Raw genomic sequence first — 22,728 nt, forward strand, 5'->3', positions numbered from 1 at the left:
TGGTGGGAGGAGAGGGCAGAGGATACTTACGTATGGATTCTGGGCTTGGTCTTTCAGTTTCAACTAACTCATTCTGTACCTGAATGATACTATTTAATAAAATTTCATGGTATGAGTTTGAGAACTTGTCATGATTTTAGCGATATTTTAACTTCCTTTTTGTTTCTTTCCTTTAGTTTTAGGGAAGGATCTTCTGCCAAACTACCTGTGCCACTGTCTTTCCTGGAAGTCTCATAAGTACTAGAAAGAACTTTTAGAATAAGAGTGTAGGACATTATTTACACTGAAATAACAAATAACATTCTTTTTTTTTTTGGAGTCAGATTGTCACTCTGTCACCCAGGCTGGAGTGCAGGGGCGCCATCTCGGCTCACTGCAGCCTCTGCCTCTTGAGTTCAGCCAATCCTCCCACCTCAGCCACCTGAGCAGCTAGGACTACAGGCGCATGCCAGCATGCCCAGCTAATGATTTCTTGTATTTCTAGTAGAGATGGGGTTTCACCATTTTGTTGAGGCTGGTGTCAAACTCCTGACCTCAAGTGATCTGCCCACCTCGGCCTCCCAAAGTGCTGGGATTACAGGCATGAGGCGTTGCATCAGTTCTGCAAAAAATAAAAAATAAAAATAAAAAAAAGTGTACGCATTAAAAATGTTAAGGGGGCCGGGCGCAGTAGCTCACACCTGTGATGCCAGCACTTCGGGAAGCCGAAGCGGGTGGATCACTTGAGGTCAGGAGTTCTAGACCAGTCTGGCCAGCGTAGTGAAACCCCATCTGCGCTAAAAAAAAATACAAAAATTAGCTGGGCATGGTGGCACACGCCTGTAATCCCAGCTACTCAGGAGGCTGAGGCAGGAGAGTCGCTTGAACCCAAGAGACAGAGGTTACAGTGAGCCAAGATTGCGTCACTGCACTCCAGCTTGGGCAACAGAATGAAACTCCATCTCAAAAACAAAAACAAAAACAAATGTTAAGGGGTTTACTTCCTTTAGGATACTCTTTAAATGAAATATGATGTTTCATATTTTCTATTTGGAACTTCTGTATGGATGCAGACATTTTCAGAAATCTCCCAGGACAATGAACCTGAAACTTTTGTATTTATAAGAAACTTGGGGATTTGGTTATTTTATTTACTTATTTTGAAATAGGGTCTTGCTGTGTCACCCAGGCTGGAGTGCAGCCACGGTTCAGTACAGCCTCAATCTCCCAGGCTCAACCGGTCCTCATATCTCAGCCTCCTTATAGCTGGGACTACAGGCGTGCACTACCACACCTGGCTAATTTTTAAAAATTTTTATTTTTTTTTTGTAGAGACAGAACATCACTATGTTGCTAGGGCTGGTCTTGAACTCCTGGGCTCAAGCAGTCCTCCCACCTTGGCCTCCCATAGTGCTGGGATGACAGGCATGAGCCACTGTGCCTAGCCAGAAATTGGCTTAAAATGCAGATTTTTGGACCCTGTCCCCAGCAAAAAGATTCGGTAGAAATCTTTATTCGTAGCCAGCTTACTGTGTTGCAGGTGGTCCCCAGTTTAACTTTGAGTAATGCTGTCTTCATTTTTAAAATAATCAGATTTAATTATATGGTAGATATTTTAGGTAACTAGGGTATTTCAGGCTGTCCCATGGGGCTGAGTAGCTGGCAGCTGCTCGGCTTGGCTTCTAGAGGACTTACTCCTCAGCAAGGTAAATGTTATTGATACCTTCATGGCTCTCTGTGTCCCAAAGGTCAATACCCAAACTTTGAGATTTTGTAGACTGGAGGAATCTTTGTCTCCCCCTCCTTCCCCAAGAAAGACATAGGTTGCTAATTTTTATTTTGTTGAATGAGGACATTAAAAATAAATTAACCGTGAGCCAGGCACAGTGGCTTAGGCCTTTAATCCCAGCACATTGAGAGGCTAAAGCAGGAAGGTCACTTGAGGCCAGGAGTTCAAGACCAGCCTGTGCAAACTAGCAAGACCTCATCTCTACTAAAAAATAAAAAAAGTTAGCTGGGCTTAGTGGCACATGCCTGTGGTCCCAGCTACATGGGAGATTGAGATAGAAGGATCACCTGAGCCCGGGAAACTGAGGCTGCAGGAAGCCATGACCACACCACTGCACTCCAGCCTAGGGGACAGAGGTCTCATCAATAAATAGATAATGAAAGGACATTTTAACACCCCACTACAACCACTAAAGATACAAATAAATAAAAATATAAGAGGAACACAACCTCATAATACAGATAGTCTTTTATATTGCATGTATTTAACTTCAGGCAAAAGCCACTCTATTTTCCTCTTTAAAAAAACTTTTTTAACTATAGATTAATGAATACTTTCTCAAACATTTCAAACTACTGCTTAGTACTTGAAATACAACATTTAGAATCTGGGATACTACCTGAATGTGATGAGTAGTCACACATCTCATATCCTTTGTTTTCTTGCCAGTTCGATCCTTTGGTACAGAAGACAGACCGACAGATCGTCCAATACCACCTCGAGATGAAGTCTTTGAATACATTATATTCCGTGGGAGTGACATTAAAGACCTTACTGTTTGTGAGCCACCAAAACCACAGTGTTCTTTGCCTCAAGACCCAGCTATTGTTCAGGTAACTGATGGTAAATTTGTCTTGAAGTACAGGTAAACTCTGCACAGGGTTAGTCTTGGCTTTTTTCTCTCTAGCTGAATGTTCATGTAGCTTATCATTTCCAAGTTACCGGGATACCTGAAATTACTGGATAATGTTCTCATCTAGGTTTTTCTCTTTGTATCATAAATTAGAACTAAGGTAAGAAACAGCTGAGGAATTTATTATGAAATATTTTCTAATTTCAACAACAATTACCATAGCTAACATTGAAGGCTACTCTGTAGAAGTGCTGTGCATGTAAGACACCCTCTGAGGTTGGTACCATAATTATTCTCACTTTTAACAAGTGAGGAAGTTCAGGTGGAGCCGCAATTTGAACAGATCCAGGCAGCCTGCTTCAGAATCTAAGATCCGTGCTACCATGCTATTGAGATATGGTTTATATTGCAAACCAAGGCAATAACAGCTACTCTTAGGTAAGATTATTAGGCTTAATGGGAAAAAAAAAAAAGCAAAATCACATTGTTCTGCATATGTTATAATATGTAGTGTTGGGTTTTGTTTTGTTTTTCTTTTTCTTTCTTTTTTTTTTTTTTTGACAGAGTCGTTGGAGTACAGTGGCGCGAACTCGGCTCACTGCAACCTCCGCCTCCCGGGTTCAAGCGATTCTTCTGCCTCAGCCTCCTGAGTAGCTGGGATTACAGGCACGCACCACCACGCCCGGCTAATTCTTGTATTTTTAGTAGAGATGGGGTTTCACCATGTTGGCCAGGCTGGTCTCAAACTACTGACCTCAGGTGATCTGCCCACCTCAGCCTCCCAAAGTGCTGGGATTACAGGCATGAGCCACTGTGCCTGGCCTGCAATGTTATATAATAAGAAAACACAAACATCAATGTATTTTAACATATTTAGATCAGCTCTTAAATCTCCCAATTTAAGCTTTTTAATAAGGAATTGTAAATTTTGTTCTTGCAGCATAACCTGGAGAAATTCTCTACTCTCATCTTCCCCTACCCTTGTTAAGTCTTATTTTGGTGAAAGGAAGCCTGAAGTGGAAATGTGAATCTCTTTAAATGGAGAAGGAAGAGACACATTCTTAATAGAGATAGCTCCCTACACCAAACACTGGTGTTACCTTACTGTCTCTTTTATATGGCTTTTGATAATTCTCCAGAAACCAGTTATTTGAGTAATCAGTTTTATGGAAGGAGAAAAACTAAGAGAGCACATATGAAAATGGTTTGAATAACTACTTCAATAATCAAAAACTTCTACTTGATCTTCTTATTCATTCGTTCAGTAGTATTTACAGAGTATCTGGCATGTACTTAACACTAGTGGTGAACACACAGAAAAGGTCCTGCCATCAGTGAGTGTATGTCCTGGTAGCCTTTAATACACTTCATGTTTATATTATGAAACAGTTTATAATAAGATAATATATGAAGTATACATGTATTAATATATGTTATATATTTTATATGCTTTAGGTTTAAGTTAAAGTTTTTATAAAATGTTCCTCAGCTTAATGTAACTATAAGTAAAAATGTAAATGGTTTTATGTGGGATGTGTTTATTTCTACATCTGTGAATTTAATGGTAGGCCTCAAATGATTGAAAATAAGAGTAAAATCATACGTGAGATTTATATCAACATCAGACTAAAACCCATTATTACTAAGTGTGATTTTTCTCATATTTTTCTTTAAGCAAAGTTACTTTACTTAAGTAACTTTAATTCTTTCCTCAATCTATAAAACTCTTAACTCAAATGGGGAGTTTATCGTAGAAAAAAGTATTTGTAAGTCACATTGAGTATAATTGGCACATTATAGACAGATACTGAAATCAAAAGGTTGTTCGGCTATTTTAATATTAAGTGCATATTGTAATTCATTTTATATCTAGTAGTTATAATTTAATAGTTTTCTTAAAAGTGTAAAAATCTGGAATTTTTTTTTTCATTATATACATGTTGCTTAGAGCTTGGAAAGATAACTCATGATTTTCCTTCAGTCCTCACTAGGCTCATCGACCTCTTCATTCCAGTCCATGGGTTCTTATGGGCCTTTCGGCAGGATGCCCACATACAGTCAGTTCAGTCCAAGTTCCTTAGTTGGGCAGCAGTTTGGTGCTGTTGGTGTTGGTATGTTTTCTTTTTCTTTTATTTTTTTGTTTTTGTATTCTTCCTTTCTTTACCACAAAGGTATAGAAACTCAACACAAACTATTAGAAATGTTGTTTGATGTTCCTTTTGTAACTTTGCTTTATGGTGTTCAGAACACATTTTGATGATATCTTAAAGCCTTTATTGATATTAGTGGGTTTTTTAAAGTCAGCTTTCACAAAGTAACTTTTTTTTTACACCTAGGTATATCCAATATCTACCAAATCTTATTGGTAGTTGGGTTTTTTTTTTTTTTTTAAAGACAAATTCTCACTCTATCACTCAGGTTGGAGTCCAGTGGCACTATCTTGGCTCACTACAACCTCCGCCTCGTGGGTTTAAGCAATTCTCGTGCCTCAGCCTCCCAAATAGCTGGGATTACAGATATGCATCACCACACCCAGCTAATTTTTGTATTTTCAGTAGAGGTGGAGTTTCACTGTGTTGGCCAGGCTGGTCTTGAACTCCTGACCTCAGGTGATCCACCTTCCTCGGCCTCCCAAAGTACTAGGATTACAGGTGTGAGCCACTGCGTCTGGCCTGGATTTTAATTAATAAATTTTTCTTTTTAATTTCTTTTTCTTTTTTTTTTTTTGTTTTTCTGAGGCAGAGTCTTGCTCTGTTGCCCAGGCTAGAGTGTAGTGGCATCATCGCCGCTCACTGCAACCTCCACCTCCCAGGCTTAAGCAGTGCTCCTGCCTCAGCCTCCTGAGTAGCTGGGATTACAGGTGTGCGCCACCACTCCCGGCCAATTTTTTTGTATTTTTAGTAGACATGGGGTTTCACCATGTTGGCCAAGCTGGTCTCGAACTCCTGACCTCAAGTGATCCACCCACCTCAGCCTCCCAAAGTGCTGGGATTACAGGCGTGAGCCGCCAAGCCCAGCCTAAAACGTTTATTTTAAACATATATAAGACATGCACACATAAAGATACGCATAGCATGATTGAGGGCTTGGTGCTTTGTTTCTGTAACACTGGATTTGAAACAACTGTAATGAGAATGTATAGCAGGGCTGGGCGAATGACAGGCTTGCTTATGGCTGGAGGGTCAAGGGCTATTGAGTGCAAAAGCTGGATGTAATCAGGTTAGCTCAGTGTTGTTTTGTTTTTATAGCTGTGCATTTTACCGTTTAAGTACACCTTTATTCCCACGGTAAAGAACAGCTTTAAAAAAAAAAAATCGCTTCTCGGCCTTTTGGCTAAGATCAAGTGTAAAAAAAAAAAAAACAGCTTTAAATCTCAAGCTTTTACCCCTAATCTTTTAAAATTTCATTGAAATAATTATCAGTTTACTGTTTCACTGCACCACAAATTTAGTTTCAGGTGTATCTTGAAACTCATTGATATGCTAATAACTTTTATTAAAATTATTAAATTCCTTCTTATGAATATACTTTTTATACAGATGTGACTTAAGTATTTAAATGTTTTACTTATTCACAAAATAACAAAGAATGGCAAAAAAAAAGCAAACTAAAACTGAATGAGCTGGGCGCGGTGGCTCACGCCTATAATCCCAGCACTTTGGGAGGCTGAGGTGGGCGGATCACCTGAAGTCGGGAGTTCAAGACCAGCCTGACCAACATGGAGAAACCCCATCTCTACTAAAAATACAAAATTAGCTGGACATGGTGGTGCATGCCTGTAATCCCAGCTACTAGGGAGGCTGAGGTAGGAGAATCGCTTGAACCCAGGAGGCGGAGGTTGCAGTGAGCTGAGATCGTGCCATTGCACTCCAGCCTAGGCCACAACAGCAAAACTCCGTCTAAAAATAAATAAATAAATAAAACTGAATGAATATAAACAGAAACCACAGGTGCTATTACATATTAAATTGATAATATAACCACACAGAGGGCTGGGTGCAGTGGCTTACGCCTGTAATCCCAGCACTTTGGGAGGCCGAGGCGGGCGGATCACGAGGTCAGGAGATCGAGACCATCCTGGCTAACACGGTGAAACTCCGTCTCTACTAAAAATACAACAAAATTAGCCAGGCATGGTGGTGGATGCCTGTAGTTCCAGCTACTCGGGAGGCTGAGGCAGGAGAATGGCGTGAACCCGGGAGGCGGAGCTTGCAGTGAGCCAAGATCACGCCACCGCACTCCAGCCTGGGCGACAGAGCGAGACTCCGTCTCAATAAAACAACAAAAAAAACCACACAGAGGAAAAAATAATTCAGATAACTTTTACACTCTTAGTAGGATATATTCTAACAACAAATAGAACTATTAAGAAAACTTGACTTTGATTTGTATTATTGGTGTTATTTATTTATTTATTTATTTTTGAGATAAGATCTGGCTCTTACCCAGGCTGGAGTGCAGTGTCACGATCCCGGCTCACTGCAACCTCTGCCTCCCAGGCTCAAGCCATCCTCCCACCTCAACCTCCCGAGTAGCTGGGATTATAGGCATGCACCATCGCTCCCGGCTAGATTATTTTTTTGTATTTATTGTAGAGACAGGGTTTCCCCATGTTTTCCAGGCTGGTCTCAAACTTGTGACCTCAAGTGATCCGCCCACCTCAGCCTCCAAAAGTGTTGGGATTACAGGTGTGAGCCACTGCACCCAGCCAGGTGTTAATTCTTAAACTGTTTTGTATGTATTATAGGAAAGGGCAAATGAATAAAATACTTATGTTGGGAAATAGTGTTTTTACCATGGAGAAGGAAGATATAAATATGGAATGGGAAAGGTGAGAAAGAACCCTGTGGTGCTGAATATAAATAGATGGTATGAGTATGGACTCATTTTTTTAAAACTGGTTATTTCCTAGCTCTGTTCATAGAAAGGACCTAGAAACAATGGAAACCCCATAGCAAAGAACACATGTAGACTCAGCTCTTAGTTTCTAAATACCACTCCCCACTAAAAGGAACAAGGGCCCATTGAAAAACAAAGGAAAAGACATACTTTTTTCACATAAAAATGCCTGCTAATAAGTAGAAGCAGTGGTAGATAAAGAAAATTGCCATTTTCTAATCTCAGTATAATAATTAGCGAGGATTATCATTAGATGCTGAAGTCATTGGGTGAAAGGTGTTAGGACAGGATATTAAGGTGGTCTTAAAGTATCGTCCCACAATTTACAAAGGGGGAAAAATGGACCCTTGTAACACAGACATCTGGTGGTTACCAACTTCGTCAAGTGCTCAAGTTTAGCATTGCCATGAACAATTATGTGTCTCCTGTTGTGATGATTGGGGTGGGGGGCAAAACATAATATCACCTTTGTGGGGTTCTTGCTGAAAATGCAGAATCTAATTTTGAAGAAATGGGCTTATATATCCAGAAGGTGGGTTGTTTTGCAAGACAGTTATCCACACTCTTCAAAAGATTCAATATTACAAAGAATGGAGAGAGGCAGCAGAACTGCTTTAGGCTGGCAAAGACTGAAGAGACATAACATCCAAATGTAATATAGAATCGAATACTGGGCTTTTAAAAAGTTGGCGTGTTTGTAAGAAGTTGGTGTGAAGAACATTTTAGAGACTACTAAGGAACTTTTGAGTATGGACTAATTGTTGGATGTTGTTATTACTGTTAATTTTCTGGTTAATCATATGGGAAAGTGTTTTTGTTTGGGGGAGGTGGTTTTGAAGTATTTAAAAGTAAAAGGGCCACATTGATTTTAGCCTCTCTAAACAAAAGAAAAATGTGCATATTAAGGTATAAAGATGGAGAAACAGAGTGGGTTTGGTTAGATGTTAGCAGTTGATGAGTCTAGGTGAGGAATATATTGATATTCTGTGTACTCCTTCAATTTTAACATAGGTTTGACATTTTTCATAATTAAAAATTAATTCCTTTTAGACTTATTTTAGGTGAAATAGTGTAACTTTGGTCCATAAATTTCCAAATCCAGTAGTAAGATCAATGTTATTTATTCTTGTTAAATCAAGATATACTGTATGTTAACTATAACTTAGAATCCTTTCCTGGGGATCCAAGTAAGGAAAGATTGCAAATTGTATTATCCTTTTTGAGGCTTCTTTGACTAAATTAAATAGTTAGCTGACTTTGAGATCATCATTATACTTCTTATGTTACCATGAAGTTTATGTAACTAATTATGTTCAAAAATTTGAACAGGATCAAGCACGTAGTATCTATATAGTAACTATTGCTTCTGCCATTCTTCAAGGTTTACTCTCTAATCAGAGTATTTTGTGGTTGTGAAATGCTTTTATAAATATTTTAATCTAATTTTAATATTATTGTGGGTTGTTGGTTTATTACTTGGGTGTCACAAAAGTAGAAGGTTTTACTGGTGTTTTCCATGTCAGTAGAATAATTTTTGCAGGGTCAGATTATTTTTGATTAATTGATTTCCATATTGGTTAGGATAATTTGTGGAGTGGCTAATTAGAAAACTAAGTGTTAGAAGTTACCAAATGAGGAAGAGGAAAGCTGTGGCATTGGTCAAGGTGACAGATGTTTTTCAGAAAAGGAATTAACTTAAATTTAGCTTGTTTTTTGAGATGGCGTCTTGCTCTGTCACCCAGGCTAGAGTGCAATGGTGCGATCTCAGCTCACTGCAGCCTCCTCCTCCCGGGTTCAAGCGAGTCTCCTGCCTCAGCCTCCTGAGTAGCTGGGGTTACAGGCATGCGCCACCACGCCCAGCTAATTTTTGTATTTTTAGTAGAGACAGGGTTTCACCATGTTGGTCAGGCTGGTCTCAAACTCCTGACCTCTTGATCCGCCCGCCTCAGCCTCCCAGAATGCTGAGATTACAGGCGTAAGCCACCATGCCCAGCCAAATTTAGCTTTTGTTGGCACAAAGTAAACCACTTTTTAAGCTAGGCCTCTTTTCATTTTTGGTTCCTACTATTCTGATTTTAAAAGGAAATTTAAATGAATCTGGATCACAGTATTGCTATTTGATGAGAAAATTTTTATATGTTTACATTTTCATGTGTTATTACTATTGCTTTTTATTTTTATTTATTTATTTTTTGAGACAGGGTCTCTTTCTGTCACCCAGGCTGGAGTACAGTGGCACAACCATGGCTCGCTGCAGCCTAGACCTCCTGGGCTCAAGCAGTCTTCCCACTTCAACCTCCCTAGTAGCTGGGACTACAGGCATGTGCCATCATGCCCGGCTAATTTTTGTATTTTTGGTAAACACAGCATCTCAGCATGTCATCCAGGCTGATCTTGAACTCCTGGGCTCAGTCTGCCTGCCTCCACTTCCCAAAGTGTTGGGAACCACCATGCCCACCCTTATTATTGCATTTTAGTAAGTTTTGTTTTTTTTTTTTCATTTGTTTGGTTGGTTGGTTTGGTTCTTGTTTTGTTTTGTTTTGTTTTGTTTTTTGTTTTGTTTTGTTTCTGAGACTGAGTCCTGCTCTGCTGCCCAGGCTGGAGTACAAAGACCTTAGCACTTTGGGAGGCCATGGCAGGAGGACTGCTTGAGCTCAGGAGTTGGAGACCAGCCTGGGCAACATAGCTAAACCCTGGCTCTACAAAAAAAAAAAAAATTAGGCAAGCATGGTGGCACACTCCTGTAATCCCAGCTGCTCCAGAGGCTGAGGTGGGGGGATTGCTTGAGCCTGAGAGGCAGAGGTTGCAATGAGCCAAGAGCACGCCACTGTACTCCAGCTTGGGAAACAGAGCCAGACTGTGTCTCCAAAAAAATAATAATAATAATAATAATCTTGCTTATAGTGAAAAACATACAAATTAAATCTACACTAAGACACCATTTCTCACTATCAGTTTGGCAAAAACTCAAAAGCTTGATTATATACATACTCTTTTGGCAAGTATGTGAAGAATATATACTCTCATACATTGAGAAGAATAATATACCAGGTAGAATTAAAGGACTTTTCTTTGTTTTTTTGTTTGTTTGTTTGTTTGTTTTTGAGACGGAGTCTCACTCTGTTGCTGCCCAGGCTGGAGTGCAGTGGCGCATCTCCGCTCACTGCAAGCTCCACCTCCCAGGTTCACGCCATTCTCCTGCCTCAGCCTCCCGAGTAGCTGGGACTACAGACGCCCGCCACCACGCCCGGCTAATTTTTTGTATTTTTTTAGTAGAGACGGGGTTTCACCGTGTTAGCCAGGATGGTCTCGATCTCCTGACCTCGTGATCCGCCCACCTCGGCCTCCCAAAGTGCTGGGATTACAGGCGTGAGCCACCGCGCCTGGCGGACTTTTCTTAAAACTGATGCAAAAATAATTCTTATGTGTAAGAGATTAGATCATTACTGGCCTTCATTTCTGAACTCTTGGAAAAATTAAACATCTCACAATAAATGAAGCATCAAAACAGTATTTCCCTGTGTTACCATTGAACAGTAGAAAGAGCTTACTGCTGCAGTTAGAAAAAGGATTCATAGAAACAGTGAAAGGTATAGATTGACCAGCTATCTAAAGTAATTCTATAGCAAGGATTAAAATGAAGAAACATGGAGCAATTAGATATTTTTTCTGTTATATTTACTCCAGTTGATTGTTTAAGTCTCATAATCTTATATGCCAGATGGAGGAATATTGGCTGAGTAGACCATCAGTGGGTACATTTTAGTTGATTAAATAGCCAACCCATATTGCAGGATGGTTCTCTTAGGTCTCCAGTGTTTTGTAGAGACTAATTTTTAATCACTGAGTGATGAAGCGTTGAAGAGATGCTTACAAACTTTACAGTTAGCATAAAGCCAGGGGGGTGTTTCAACCATTATGGATGTTAAACTAAGGATTGTTAAAGATCAGACCAGGCACAGTGGCTCAGGCCTGTAATCCCAGCACTTTGGGAGGCTGAGACGAGTGAATCATTTGAGGTCAGGAGTTCAAGATCAGCCTGGTCAACACGGTGAAACCCTGTCTCTACTAAAAATAAAAAAAAAAATGAGCCGGGCATGGTGGCGTGCGCCTGTAATCCCAGCTACTCAGGAGGCTGAGGCAGGAGAATCCCTGGAACCCAGGAGGCGAAGGTTGCAGTGAGTTGAAATCACGCCACTGTACTCCAGCCTGAGCGACAGAGCGAGACCCTGTCTCAAAAAAAAAAAAAAAAAAAAGAGAAAAGAAAGATTGTTAAAGATCTACTTTGGTAAAACGTGAGGGAATTAAACATTCCAGTTAAAAGGCAGAGAGTGTCAGACTGAATTAGAAAAAAAAAAAAGACAAGGCCCAACTATATTATGTTTATAAGAAATGCACTGAAAGTGAAAGAATAGAAAAAGGTATACTATACAAACAGCAATAACAAGAAAAGTGTGTAGCATATATTAATATCAGACAAAGGAGCTTAAAGATCAGGATTTCTTCCAGAGGTAAAGGTTGGGGGGGGCGTTCTTCATAAAGATAAGGATCAATTCATCAGGAAGATACAACAGTCCTAAATGTGTAACTTTTATAAAACAGTATACCCAACAATTGCAGAATATTGTTTTAAGTAGACATGAACTGTTCAACAATATAGACCAAATGCTGGACCATAAAATAAGTCACACTAAATTCCAAAAGGAATAAAATCATACATGCTATATTATTAAACCACAAAATAAACTTGAAATTAATAAAGGTAACTTGAAAAATCCCCAGATAACTTGGTATCAGGTAAACTTGTTAATCACTAATAGATCAGAGGAGAATTTACAAGGGAAATTAGAGAATATTTTAAATCTAGACCAGATGTGACAGCATACACCTGTAATCCCAGCACTTTGGGTGGCCATGGTGGGAGGATCACTTGAGGCCAGGAGTTCAAGACCAGCCTGGGGAACATAGGGAGAGCTTGTCTCTACGAAAAAAAATTTTTAAGTAGCTGGGTGTGGTTGTACATACCTGTAGTCCTAGCACTCAGGAGGCTGGGGTGGGAGACTTGATTGAGCCCAGGAATTCAAGACTGCAGTGAGCTGTGATGCTGCAGTGAGCTGTGATTCTGCCTCTGCACTCCAGGAAAGGCGACAGAGCTAGACCTTTTCTCTAAAAAGAAAAAATTAAATTTAAAAAAATTTATTTTTAATTTAATGACCAGAAAGTTTGTGGGTGTAGCTAAAACAGTGTTTAGAAAAATTTTCATAGCTTTAAATACATGTATTAGAAAACAAGAATTTTCGGCCGGGTGCAGTGGCTCATGCCCATGATCCCAGCACTTTGGGAGGCTGAGATGGGCAGATCACTTGAGGTCAGGAGTTCAAGACCAGCCTGGCCAATGTGGTAAAAACCCGTCTCTACTAAAAATACAAAAATTACTCAGGCGTGTTGGCATGCGCCTGTAGTCCCAGCTATTTGGGAGGCGGAGGCGGGAGAATCACTTGAGCTGGGGAGGCAGAGGTTGCGGTGAGCCAAGATGACGTCCCTGCACTCCAGCCTGGGTGACAGAGGAAGACTTTGTCTCAAATAAAAAGGAAAATAAGAATTTTTAAAATCAGTGCTTTAAGCTACCAGTTTAAGAAGCTGGGAAGGGGCCAGGTGTGGTGTCTCCCACCTGTAATCCCAGCACTTTGGGAGGTCAAGGCGGGCGGATTACCTGAGGTCAGGAGTTTGAGACCAGCCTGGCCAACATGGTGAAACCCCATCTCTACAAAAATACAAAAATTAGCCGTGTATGATGGCAGGTGCCTGTAATCCCAGCTACTCAGGAGGCTGAGGCAGGAGAATCGCTTGAACCCAGGAGGCGGAGGTTGCAGTGAGCCGAAATTACACCATTGAACTCCAGCCTGGATGACAGAGCAAGACTCTGTCTCACAAAAAAAAAAAAAAAAAAAAATACTAGGAAAAATGGTTAGCTGGGCATGGTGGCGAATGCCCTTAGTCCTAACTACTTGGGAGGCTGAGGTGGGAGGATTCCTTGAGCCCAGCAGTTCAAGGTTGCAGTGAACTATGATTGTGCCACTGCCTTCTAGCCTGGGTGACAGAGTGAGACCATGTCTCTAAGAAAAGTTGGTGAGGACGTCAGGGGACAGCTAGGAAAAAAATGAAAGAAAATTATTCCAAAAGTAGTAGGGGGGAAGAAAATAAAAAGATAAGAGCAGAAATCAATGAAATAGAAATAGATTATATTATCAGCAAAGTCAAGAGTTTGTTTTGGGTGGGTTTTTTTATTTTTTTTTATTTTATAAGATTGAGGCGGGACGCGGTGGCTCACGCCTATAATCCCAGCACTTTGGGAGGCCGAGGTGGGTGGATCACCTGAGGTCAGGAGTTCGAGACCAGCCTGACCAACATGGAGAAACCCCGTCTCTACTGAAAATACAAAAAAAATAAGCCAGGCGTGGTGGTGCATGCCTGTAATCCCAGCTACTCGGGAGGCTGAGGCAGGAGAATTGTTTGAACCTGGGAGGTGGAGGTTGCAGTGAGCCAAGATCGCTCCATTGCACTCCAGCCTGGGCAACAAGAGCAAAACTCCGTCTCAAAAAAAAAAAAAGATTGATAAGTCCCTAACAAAACTGATTAAGGAAAGAAAGAACAACCAAGCAACCAAGCAAGTTGCCAATACCAGGAATGAAAGAGTAGACATCAGCATAGACCTTAAAAGAATAATATGGGAATATATGAATGTCAACAAATGTGATAGTTTGGATGAAGTGGGCAAATTTGTTGAAAAATAGTAAACTAACACAAGAAGAAATAAAATCTCAATATCTCTATGTCTTCTAATGAAATTGAAACAGTAATTTAAAATCACCCAGAAAGAAAATTCTAGACTGTTTACTGTTACATTCTACCAAACATTTAGGGAAGAAATAATTGTTACTAATCTTACACAAACTGTTTCAGATAGCTATGCACCATGATGCATGCCTGTAGTCCCACTAACTCAGGAGGCTGAGGTGGGAGGATCTCTTGAGCCCAGGAGTTCAAGGCTGCAGTGAGCCATGATCGTGGCACTGCACTCCAGCCAAGGCAACAGAGCAAAACCCTGTCTCTTAAAAAGGTAAAAAAGGCTGGGTACGGTGGCTCACACCTGTAATCCCAGCACTTTGGGAGGCCGAGGCGGGCAGATCATGAGGTCAGGAGATCGAGAACAGCCCGGCCAACATGGCGAAACCCTGTCTCTACTAAAAATACAAAAAAAAAAAAATTAGTTGGGCATGGTGGTGCGTGCCTGTAGTCCCAGCTGCTCGGGAAGCTGAGGCAGGCAATCGCTTGAGCCCAGGAGGCAGACGTTACAGTTAGCCGAGATCGCGCCACTGCACTCCAGCCTGGCGACAGAGCAAGACTCCATCTCAAAAAGAGAAAAAGAAAATTCAGAGAACTGAGGAAGAGGAAATATTTGCTGACCCTATAACCAAGGCCAAATATACCAAGGCCAAAATACCAACTATGACTAGATTGTTACAAGAAAAATAGATCATTGTCTCCCATGAACATAAACGTAATAATGTTTATTAGAAGTAGAAGCCAGCACTTCAGAAGAAGGATTGTATATGATGACAAAGATTTATCTCAGGACTGCGAAGCTGCAACATTTGAAAATCGATTGTAACTTACCAGGTTAACAGACCAGGAATAAAGAATAGAGAATCCAGAAATAGACCCACTCAGATACTTACAACAGAGTACCAAGACAGTTCAATGGAGAGAAAAGACATTGTTTTAACAAGGGGTGTTGCAGCAGCTGGTTATCTGTGGAAAAAATAAAACTTGACACCTGGCTTAAACTATAAATTAAAAATAATTTGGAATAGATTATAGACATAGATTGGTAGTAGAATTGGAGTAGAGGGAGGGGTATGTGACATGATCAGGATCTCACGGAAGAGATTTGCTCTAACCATTGAATGCGTAATCCAGAGGACAAGCAATGGGAGGCCAAGCCAGGTGAGGAAACAGCCTGGAGATGCAAATATACATCAAAGTGGCTGATGTCTTGGTCATCACCCAGGAATACTAGAAATAACTGGATGGGCTCTACTCCCCACAGAATTCTTGAAAGCACTAGTCCCCACATTACTGGGATATTGTGGGAAGTTGTGTTGGGCTTCTCCCGAGCTTACTGGAGCTGCAGCCTGACTGGATTGCACCTCCAAGGGAGTCCCAGTGGTTCCCCTTGTCTAAGATACTGTGCTGCTCTCTGAAGCCACTTTTTTTTTTTTTTTTTTTTTTTGAGACAGTGTCTCACTCTGTCGCCCAGGCTGGAGCACAGTGGCCCAATATTGGCTCATTGCAACCTCCACCTCCCAGGTTCAAGCAGTTTTCCTGCCTCAGCCTCCCTAGTAGCTGGGACTGCAGGCATGCGCCACCATGCCTGGCTAATTTTTGAATTTTTGTGGAGACAAGGTTTCACCATATCGGTCAGGCCAGTCTTCAACTCTTGACCTCGTGATCTGCCCACCTTGGCCTCCCAAAATTCTGGGATTACAGGTGTGAGCCACTGCACCCGGCCCTAAAGCCACATTTTAAGAGGGATAAGAACAAATAGAATTCATTAAATTAGGAGTCCAAGAAAGGAGGGGGAGAGTGTCATAAAGACCATGTGAAGTGAGTAATGGTTGAAGGGACTGGAGTTGACTAACCTGAAAATGAGCAAATTGCAAGGGGCGTGATTGTAATCTTCATGTGTTTTAAGAGCAGAAGGATAAACTGCTGTGGGCTAGACTGGTGAAAATATAGAAAATGATGAGAGAAGAGGTAGGTTTTATTAACTGAAGTAAATAAACTTTTATCTTGAGGACAGTGGAAGCCATCAGAAGGTCTAAAGCACGATAATGTTATTACATTTATCTTTTGTAAAAAATCACTCTGACTACCATCTTTAGGTTGGATTTAGAGGTTGTGGAAGGGGGAGGTGCTGTTGAAATACAGTGAAAACCTGCTTAGATGAAATACTAAGGAAAGAGCACAGTATATCAAAAGTGAATGATCCCTAAGTACTGTAGAAACTTAGAGAAGAAATTTGATATAACCTAGTATGGCAGAGAATTGGGCCGTTTCTAGGGACTTTTTTACTCATATTGCCAGAACTTTTTGCAGCTGCTTTAGGCAGAATGCAACCTCACAGTCCCATCTTAAGAGGAAGCATTGAAACCAGAGTCCATTGTGTGTTGCCTTGGAAATGCTGAAAAAGCTCCTCGTAAACCTGTCTGCTGATTTGGCTATTTGTCCAGATACTTAGTATTAGAATCATTGAACCTTAATGTTGGTGTTGAATGTACCATTTCTGCTACTTCTCTAGCTGGTATGGGTCCTTGCTGTCCCATCTGCATAACTGCCTAGGACAGCACTCCATGTGTTATAAACATTGCTTGCGTCCAAGGATAGTGGACAGTATATTGGCTCCCCCTTCCCCCGCCCCTCCATATTGCCATAAAATTCCCAAACTATTCAGTACACTTTAATTTCCAAGATTATTAATTTGTACAGATGTTGGGGGGAGAGGTAGACAGTTACCATCATTAATATGCTGCATTACTTTATACCATTGAATAATGTAAAACATTTTTTTAAATTTTTTTATCATTTAAAAACATCTCTTTAAGCTGGAAGCTCTTTGACATCTTTTGGAACAGAAACATCAAACAGTGGTACCTTACCCCAAAGTAGTGCGGTTGGTTCTGCCTTTACACAGGATACAAGATCTCTAAAAACACAGTTATCTCAAGGTAAGCTATATCATCCCTAAAATATTTCCATTCTAAACTTTTATAGTGATTTTTGTGTTTTTCTGAATGTAAGAGCTTTTGCAGCTTGTAAATCATGTGTATAATTTCTATTTGGTTCTTTTAAAATTTTTCTCCAAATCGCTGTATTGCAATGAATATATTATTGAATGACTCTCACTATTTAGACTTATTACAGTTCTTAGATCATGAAACTGAAATGCTGAGCATTCTCTAAGTTGGACTTCTTTTGCAAAGCAATTATATAACTTGTATGTAACACTTAAATATATCAAATTAGGCTCAGACTCACCATTAAAGTTGAGCTGTCCAAGATGAATTGGAAATGTCATCTGAAAAAAACTGTGTATTATGCTGTTACATTTTCCCTAACATCCTCACAGGATGGAGAGTAGTGGTTCTCAGTGTAGGCTACCCACAACTGAATCATCTGGGGTGCTTCTTAAAAATTTAAATCCTGAGACTTACACATCAGAATCCCTGGAGCCTGAGGATTTGTATTTTAATAAGCTTCTTAAAGGATTGTTTTATTTCTTAAGATTCTGCTCTTCAACCAGCCAGTCTCATAATTTTAAATGGTTATCCATACCTTTTATTCTTACCTTTGTTTCTTTCTTTTTTCTTAATCTTTCAGTCTCATAATTTTAAATGGTTATCCATACCTTTTATTCTTATCTTTGTTTCTTTCTTTTTTCTTAATCTTTTTCTTTCTTTTATTTACTTATTAGAGATGAGGTCTCCCTGTATTGCCCAGGCTGGTCTCGAACTCCTGGGCTCAAGCAATCCATTTGCCTTGGCCTCCCCAGAGTGTTGGGATGTTGTGATTACAGGCGTGAGCCACTGGGCCTGGCTTTTTTTTTTTTTTTTTTTTTAAAGAGATGGGTCTCACTATGCTGCCCAAACTGAAATGCAGTGGCTATTTACAGATGTGATCATAGCTCGCTGCAGCCTTGGACACCTGGCCCCAAACAAGCCTCCCACCTTAGCTTCCCCAGTAGCTGGGGCTACAGTCTTGTGCCACCATGCTCGGCTTTTCCTTATCTATTTTTATGCACTTTAGAAATGGGTATTTTTGGCTCATTGCTTTATATGAATGGTTTTTGTTTTGTTTTGTTTTTAAGTAAAGCAATGTTAAGTCATTTCAGAAAGACCTATAATCACAAGACAGTATTTTAAAAAGCTATTAAGGGTAAAAATTCAATGCTAAACATAATCTTATGTATTTCACTTAAGATATTTTAAAATAGTTCTTACTGTTACTCATATTGATTAGCTTAATTTTTTTCTTTTTTTTTTTTTTTTTTTTTTTTCTTTTAAGATGGAGTCTTGCTCTGTCACCCAGACTGGAGTGCAGTGGCACAATCTCAACTCACTGCAACCTCCACCTCCCAGGTTCAAGCGATTCTCCTGCCTCACCCTCCCAAGTAGCTGGGATTACAGGCATGTGCCACCACGCCCAGCTCATTTTTTTGTATTTTTGGTAGAGATGTGGTTTCGTGATGTTGGCCAGGCTGGTCTCAAACTCCTGACCTCAGGTGATCCACCTGCCTTGGCCTCCCAAAGTGCTGGGATTGTAGACGTGAGCCACTGCGCCCAGCCTACTTGCTTAATTTTTAAACATTCTAAAGATTGTTTGTTTGTTTTTGAAATAGGATCCTGCTCTGTCTCCCAGACTGGAATGCAGTGGTGTGATCATGGCTCACTGCAGCCTCCACCTCCTGAGCTCAGGCCATCCTCCCAATTAGCTGAGATCACAAGCAAGCACCACCAGCTAGTTTTGTAGGGACGGGGTTTCGCCATGTTGCCAAGGCTGGTCTGGAACTCCTGGGCTCAAGCGATCCACCCACCTTGGCCTCCCAAAGTGCTGGGATTATAGGCATGAGACACAGTGCCCGGCCTATTCTGGAATTTTTAGTTAGATCAGGAACACATGAAAAAGAAGCATAAATACTGAAATTAGCATTATTCATGAAGAATGAGAACTAATAAGGAACTTAAATTAGGCACAGGCAAAATGTAAATTAAATATACAAAAGCCAGTAGTTCTGGCCGGGCACGATGGCTCATGCCTATAATCCCAGCACTTTGGGAGGCCAAGGCAGGTGGATCGCCTGAGGTCAGGGGTTCGAGACCAGCCTGGCCAACCAACATGGTGAAACCCCATCTCTACTAAAAATACAAAAATTAGCCGGGCATGGTGGCGTGCACCTGTAATCTCAGCTACTCAGGAGGCTGAGGTGGGAGAATCACTCGAACCCGGGAGGCAGAGGTTGCAGTGAGCCGAGATTACGCTGCTGCACTTCAGCTTGGGCGACAGAGCGAGACTCCATCTCAAAAAAAAAAAAAAAATTAATAGTCCTAAAGCCTAATCCATTGATTATGTAATGAGGAGAAGAGATGATTACAGTAATGCAAAATAGAAATTGTGTACAAAATACACAAGAAATAAGTTGGTCATACTAAGAAATATGACCAACTTCTATGATAAATAATGTAAGAGAGGGACATAAAAGTTGCATATAATGGAAGAAACATATCTTATTCCTAGGTAGAAGAACAAGAACAGTACCAGCACTTAGGGAGGCAAAGCCAGGATTATCACTTGAGCCCAGGAATTTGAGACCAGCCTGGGCAACATAGTGAAACTTCATCTCTACCAAAAAATTTTTAAAATAAGCAGAGTATGATGATGGACACCTGTGGTCCTAGCTACTCAAGAGGCTGAGACAGGAGAATCACTTGAGCCCAGGAGGCCAAGGCTGCAGTGAGCCCTAACTGTACTACCTCACTCCAGCCTGGGCAACAGAACCGGGACCCTGTCTCCCAAAAAAAAAAAAAAAAAAAGATTCAGTGTTGAGAATACTTTACTCCTCATAGCTATCAAATTTATTGCAAATTAATTAAAAATCAATGCAAATAGAATAGTAGGAGAACTTAGTAAAACAGATTATCTTTAAAATAAACATGGAAGTGTGGCTGCACATATTTGAAAAATAAAAGTAATGGGTTTACTGACATGATAATAAAATGTAGCAATGCAGGAAAAAAGAAAGAGATGAATAGAAAGCAATAGGCAGTCAGAAACAGATCCGAGTATAAATAAGAATTTATCCTGGGTGCAGTGGTTCATGCCTGAAACCCTAACATTTTGCGAGTTCAAGATAGAAGCCAGGGATTTGAGACTAGCCTGGGCAACATAGCAGGACCCTGTCTCTAAAAAAATTGAAAATTAGCTGGGCGTGATGTGTGCGCCTATCAGCTACTTGAGAGGCTGAAGCCAGAGGATTGCTTGAGCCCAGGAGGTCAAGGTGGCAGCAAGCTGTGATTGCGGCCCTGCACACTAGCCTAGGCAACAGAGCAAGACTTCATCTTAAAAGAATTTAGTAGATGATAAAGGTATTATTTTAAATTAGTGGAGAGAAGGCTGTCTGTTCCAATTAATAATGTTGCCTGATCATTTGGAGAAAGTCACTTTGGGAAAGTCATTCTTTCCCTCATACTGAGCACCAAAAAAATATAAATTTTAAATAGATTAAAATGTTAAAAATTTTGAAGTATGTGTTTATTAAAAGAAAGAGGTGTATTTACATAAAGCTATGACAAAGAAGCCCTAAGAGTTTGCATTTAAGTTTTATCAACTAAAATTGCTGAATTTCACAAAATTAAAAGTCCTAGAATTTTAAGTGTGATAAGATTGTGAAGATAGCTCAAGGGAGTGTGTCTATAATATTACGCAGACATCACTTCTGGATTTATTCCTAATAATGTGTCCAGTATCACAGTATCACCTGTATTTCCCTGTTTGTAACAAAACTGGCATCATGATGATTAGTGGGCCTTAATAGTGAAAAGGCTTTTTAAGTACACAACAAATGTTTCTGTACTTGTTCCTGTTGCCCCATTGCTTGTACTTCTGTAGTTCTTATGAGCCATAGGATCTTTTCTCAAAAACCTTGTTAAAGAAGTTTTATAAACTTATAGGATGATTTAATGTAGTACCATAAAATTAACTGTAGCAATAGGCTTTTTCAGGAAGACACGTGAAATTAAAATTTAGCAAGGTGTGGTAGCGCACACCTATAGTCCTAGCTACTCAAGAGGCTGAGGCAGGAAGATCACTGGGTCCCAGGAGTTAGAAGTTGCAGCGAGCTGTGATTGCGCCACTGCACTCCAGCCAGAGCGACAGAACAAGACCCTACCCTGTCTCTAAAAAACAAAAACAAAACAAAATGTGTTTTATAAGTGATTATAAAATGTTTTTTTCATAGGCCAAAACTTATATAAACCATGATTTCCCATTATAATCCAGTGGAAAAATTGCAATGCTTCTATTAGTGGTAACTTAATTTTGAAATGTTAAGTAGATTGTGCCTATGTCGGTTTCTGGGTTTTGATAAATGATCATTTATTTGGCTAACTTCGCCATTAATGGCTGAAATGGTATTGCACATTTGTAATTGCATACTTTAGATAATCATAAATTGGGGAAATATTACTAATAAGTTATCCCTGAATCATCTAGGTACATAATAATGCATTGTCAGCACTCACCAGTTGTTTGACGCCTGCAAATATGCACAGATGGACAGTAACATTTGCAGCATATTTGGGGGATTTTTTTACATGAAATGAGCATTATTTTTTTAAGCAAAACATTATATTTTGGAATAATTATGAGATGTGAGTGCCTAAGCAGAGATGTCCAGCAAACATTATCAGGACAGAAAGCATGATGGGAGCACCTGATGTTACATTCTTCACTTCATGCTGTGACCAGGCTCTGACCTCATAAAAGGAAAAATATAATTTATAAGTACAAACCCCATTTTTTGTTTTGGCTCTTTTATTTTTGTATTTTTTGAGATAGGATCTAGCTTTGTCACCCAGGCTGGATGCAGTGGACCGATCTTGGCTCACTACAACCTCTGCCTCCCAGGCTCAAGCGATCCACCCACTTCAGCCCCCTGAGTAGCTGGGGTTACAGGCATGTGCCGCCACACCTGGCTAATTTTTGTATTTTTTTGTAGAGAGAGGCTTTCGCCATCTTGTTCAGGCTGGTCTCGAACTCCTGAGCTCAAGTGATCTGCCCACCTCAGCCTCCCAAATTGCTGGGATTACAGGTGTGAGCAACCGCGCCCAGCCAAACCCCATATTAAGCAAAAACTTGCCAAGAGATCTTTTAAAAGGCAAGGAATTAGTATGGCTACTGTGTAATTATCTGAAGGGTTTTTTTGGTTTGTTTTTTGGTTTTGTTTGTTTGTTTTTTGCTGGCCTTTTAGTTTTTATGTTTAATTACCCAAGCCCCTAAAGCATTAAAGAACTTCACGTATCTAACTTTCTAGTTCTTTTACTTTACTTTATTTATTTATTTATTTATGAGACAGGGCCTTGCTCTGTCACCT

At 40.2% G+C, this 22,728-nt stretch overlaps 1 protein-coding gene across 6 annotated transcripts in view; it reads left to right on the plus strand.

Moving 5' to 3' along the window:
* Positions 1–22,728, plus strand: part of LSM14A (LSM14A mRNA processing body assembly factor) — a 59,550-nt gene that overhangs the window by 23,472 nt on the left and 13,350 nt on the right. For all 6 annotated transcript variants that reach the window (XM_009232402.4, XM_024236360.3, XM_054538447.2 and 3 more), the window contains 3 exon segments: positions 2,438–2,601; positions 4,603–4,732; positions 17,186–17,308. In XM_009232402.4, coding sequence (XP_009230677.1) covers positions 2,438–2,601; positions 4,603–4,732; positions 17,186–17,308 — 417 coding nt within the window.

This window comes from Pongo abelii, chromosome 20 (genome assembly GCF_028885655.2).
Source record: "Pongo abelii isolate AG06213 chromosome 20, NHGRI_mPonAbe1-v2.0_pri, whole genome shotgun sequence".
Classification (NCBI taxonomy): domain Eukaryota; kingdom Metazoa; phylum Chordata; class Mammalia; order Primates; family Hominidae; genus Pongo; species Pongo abelii.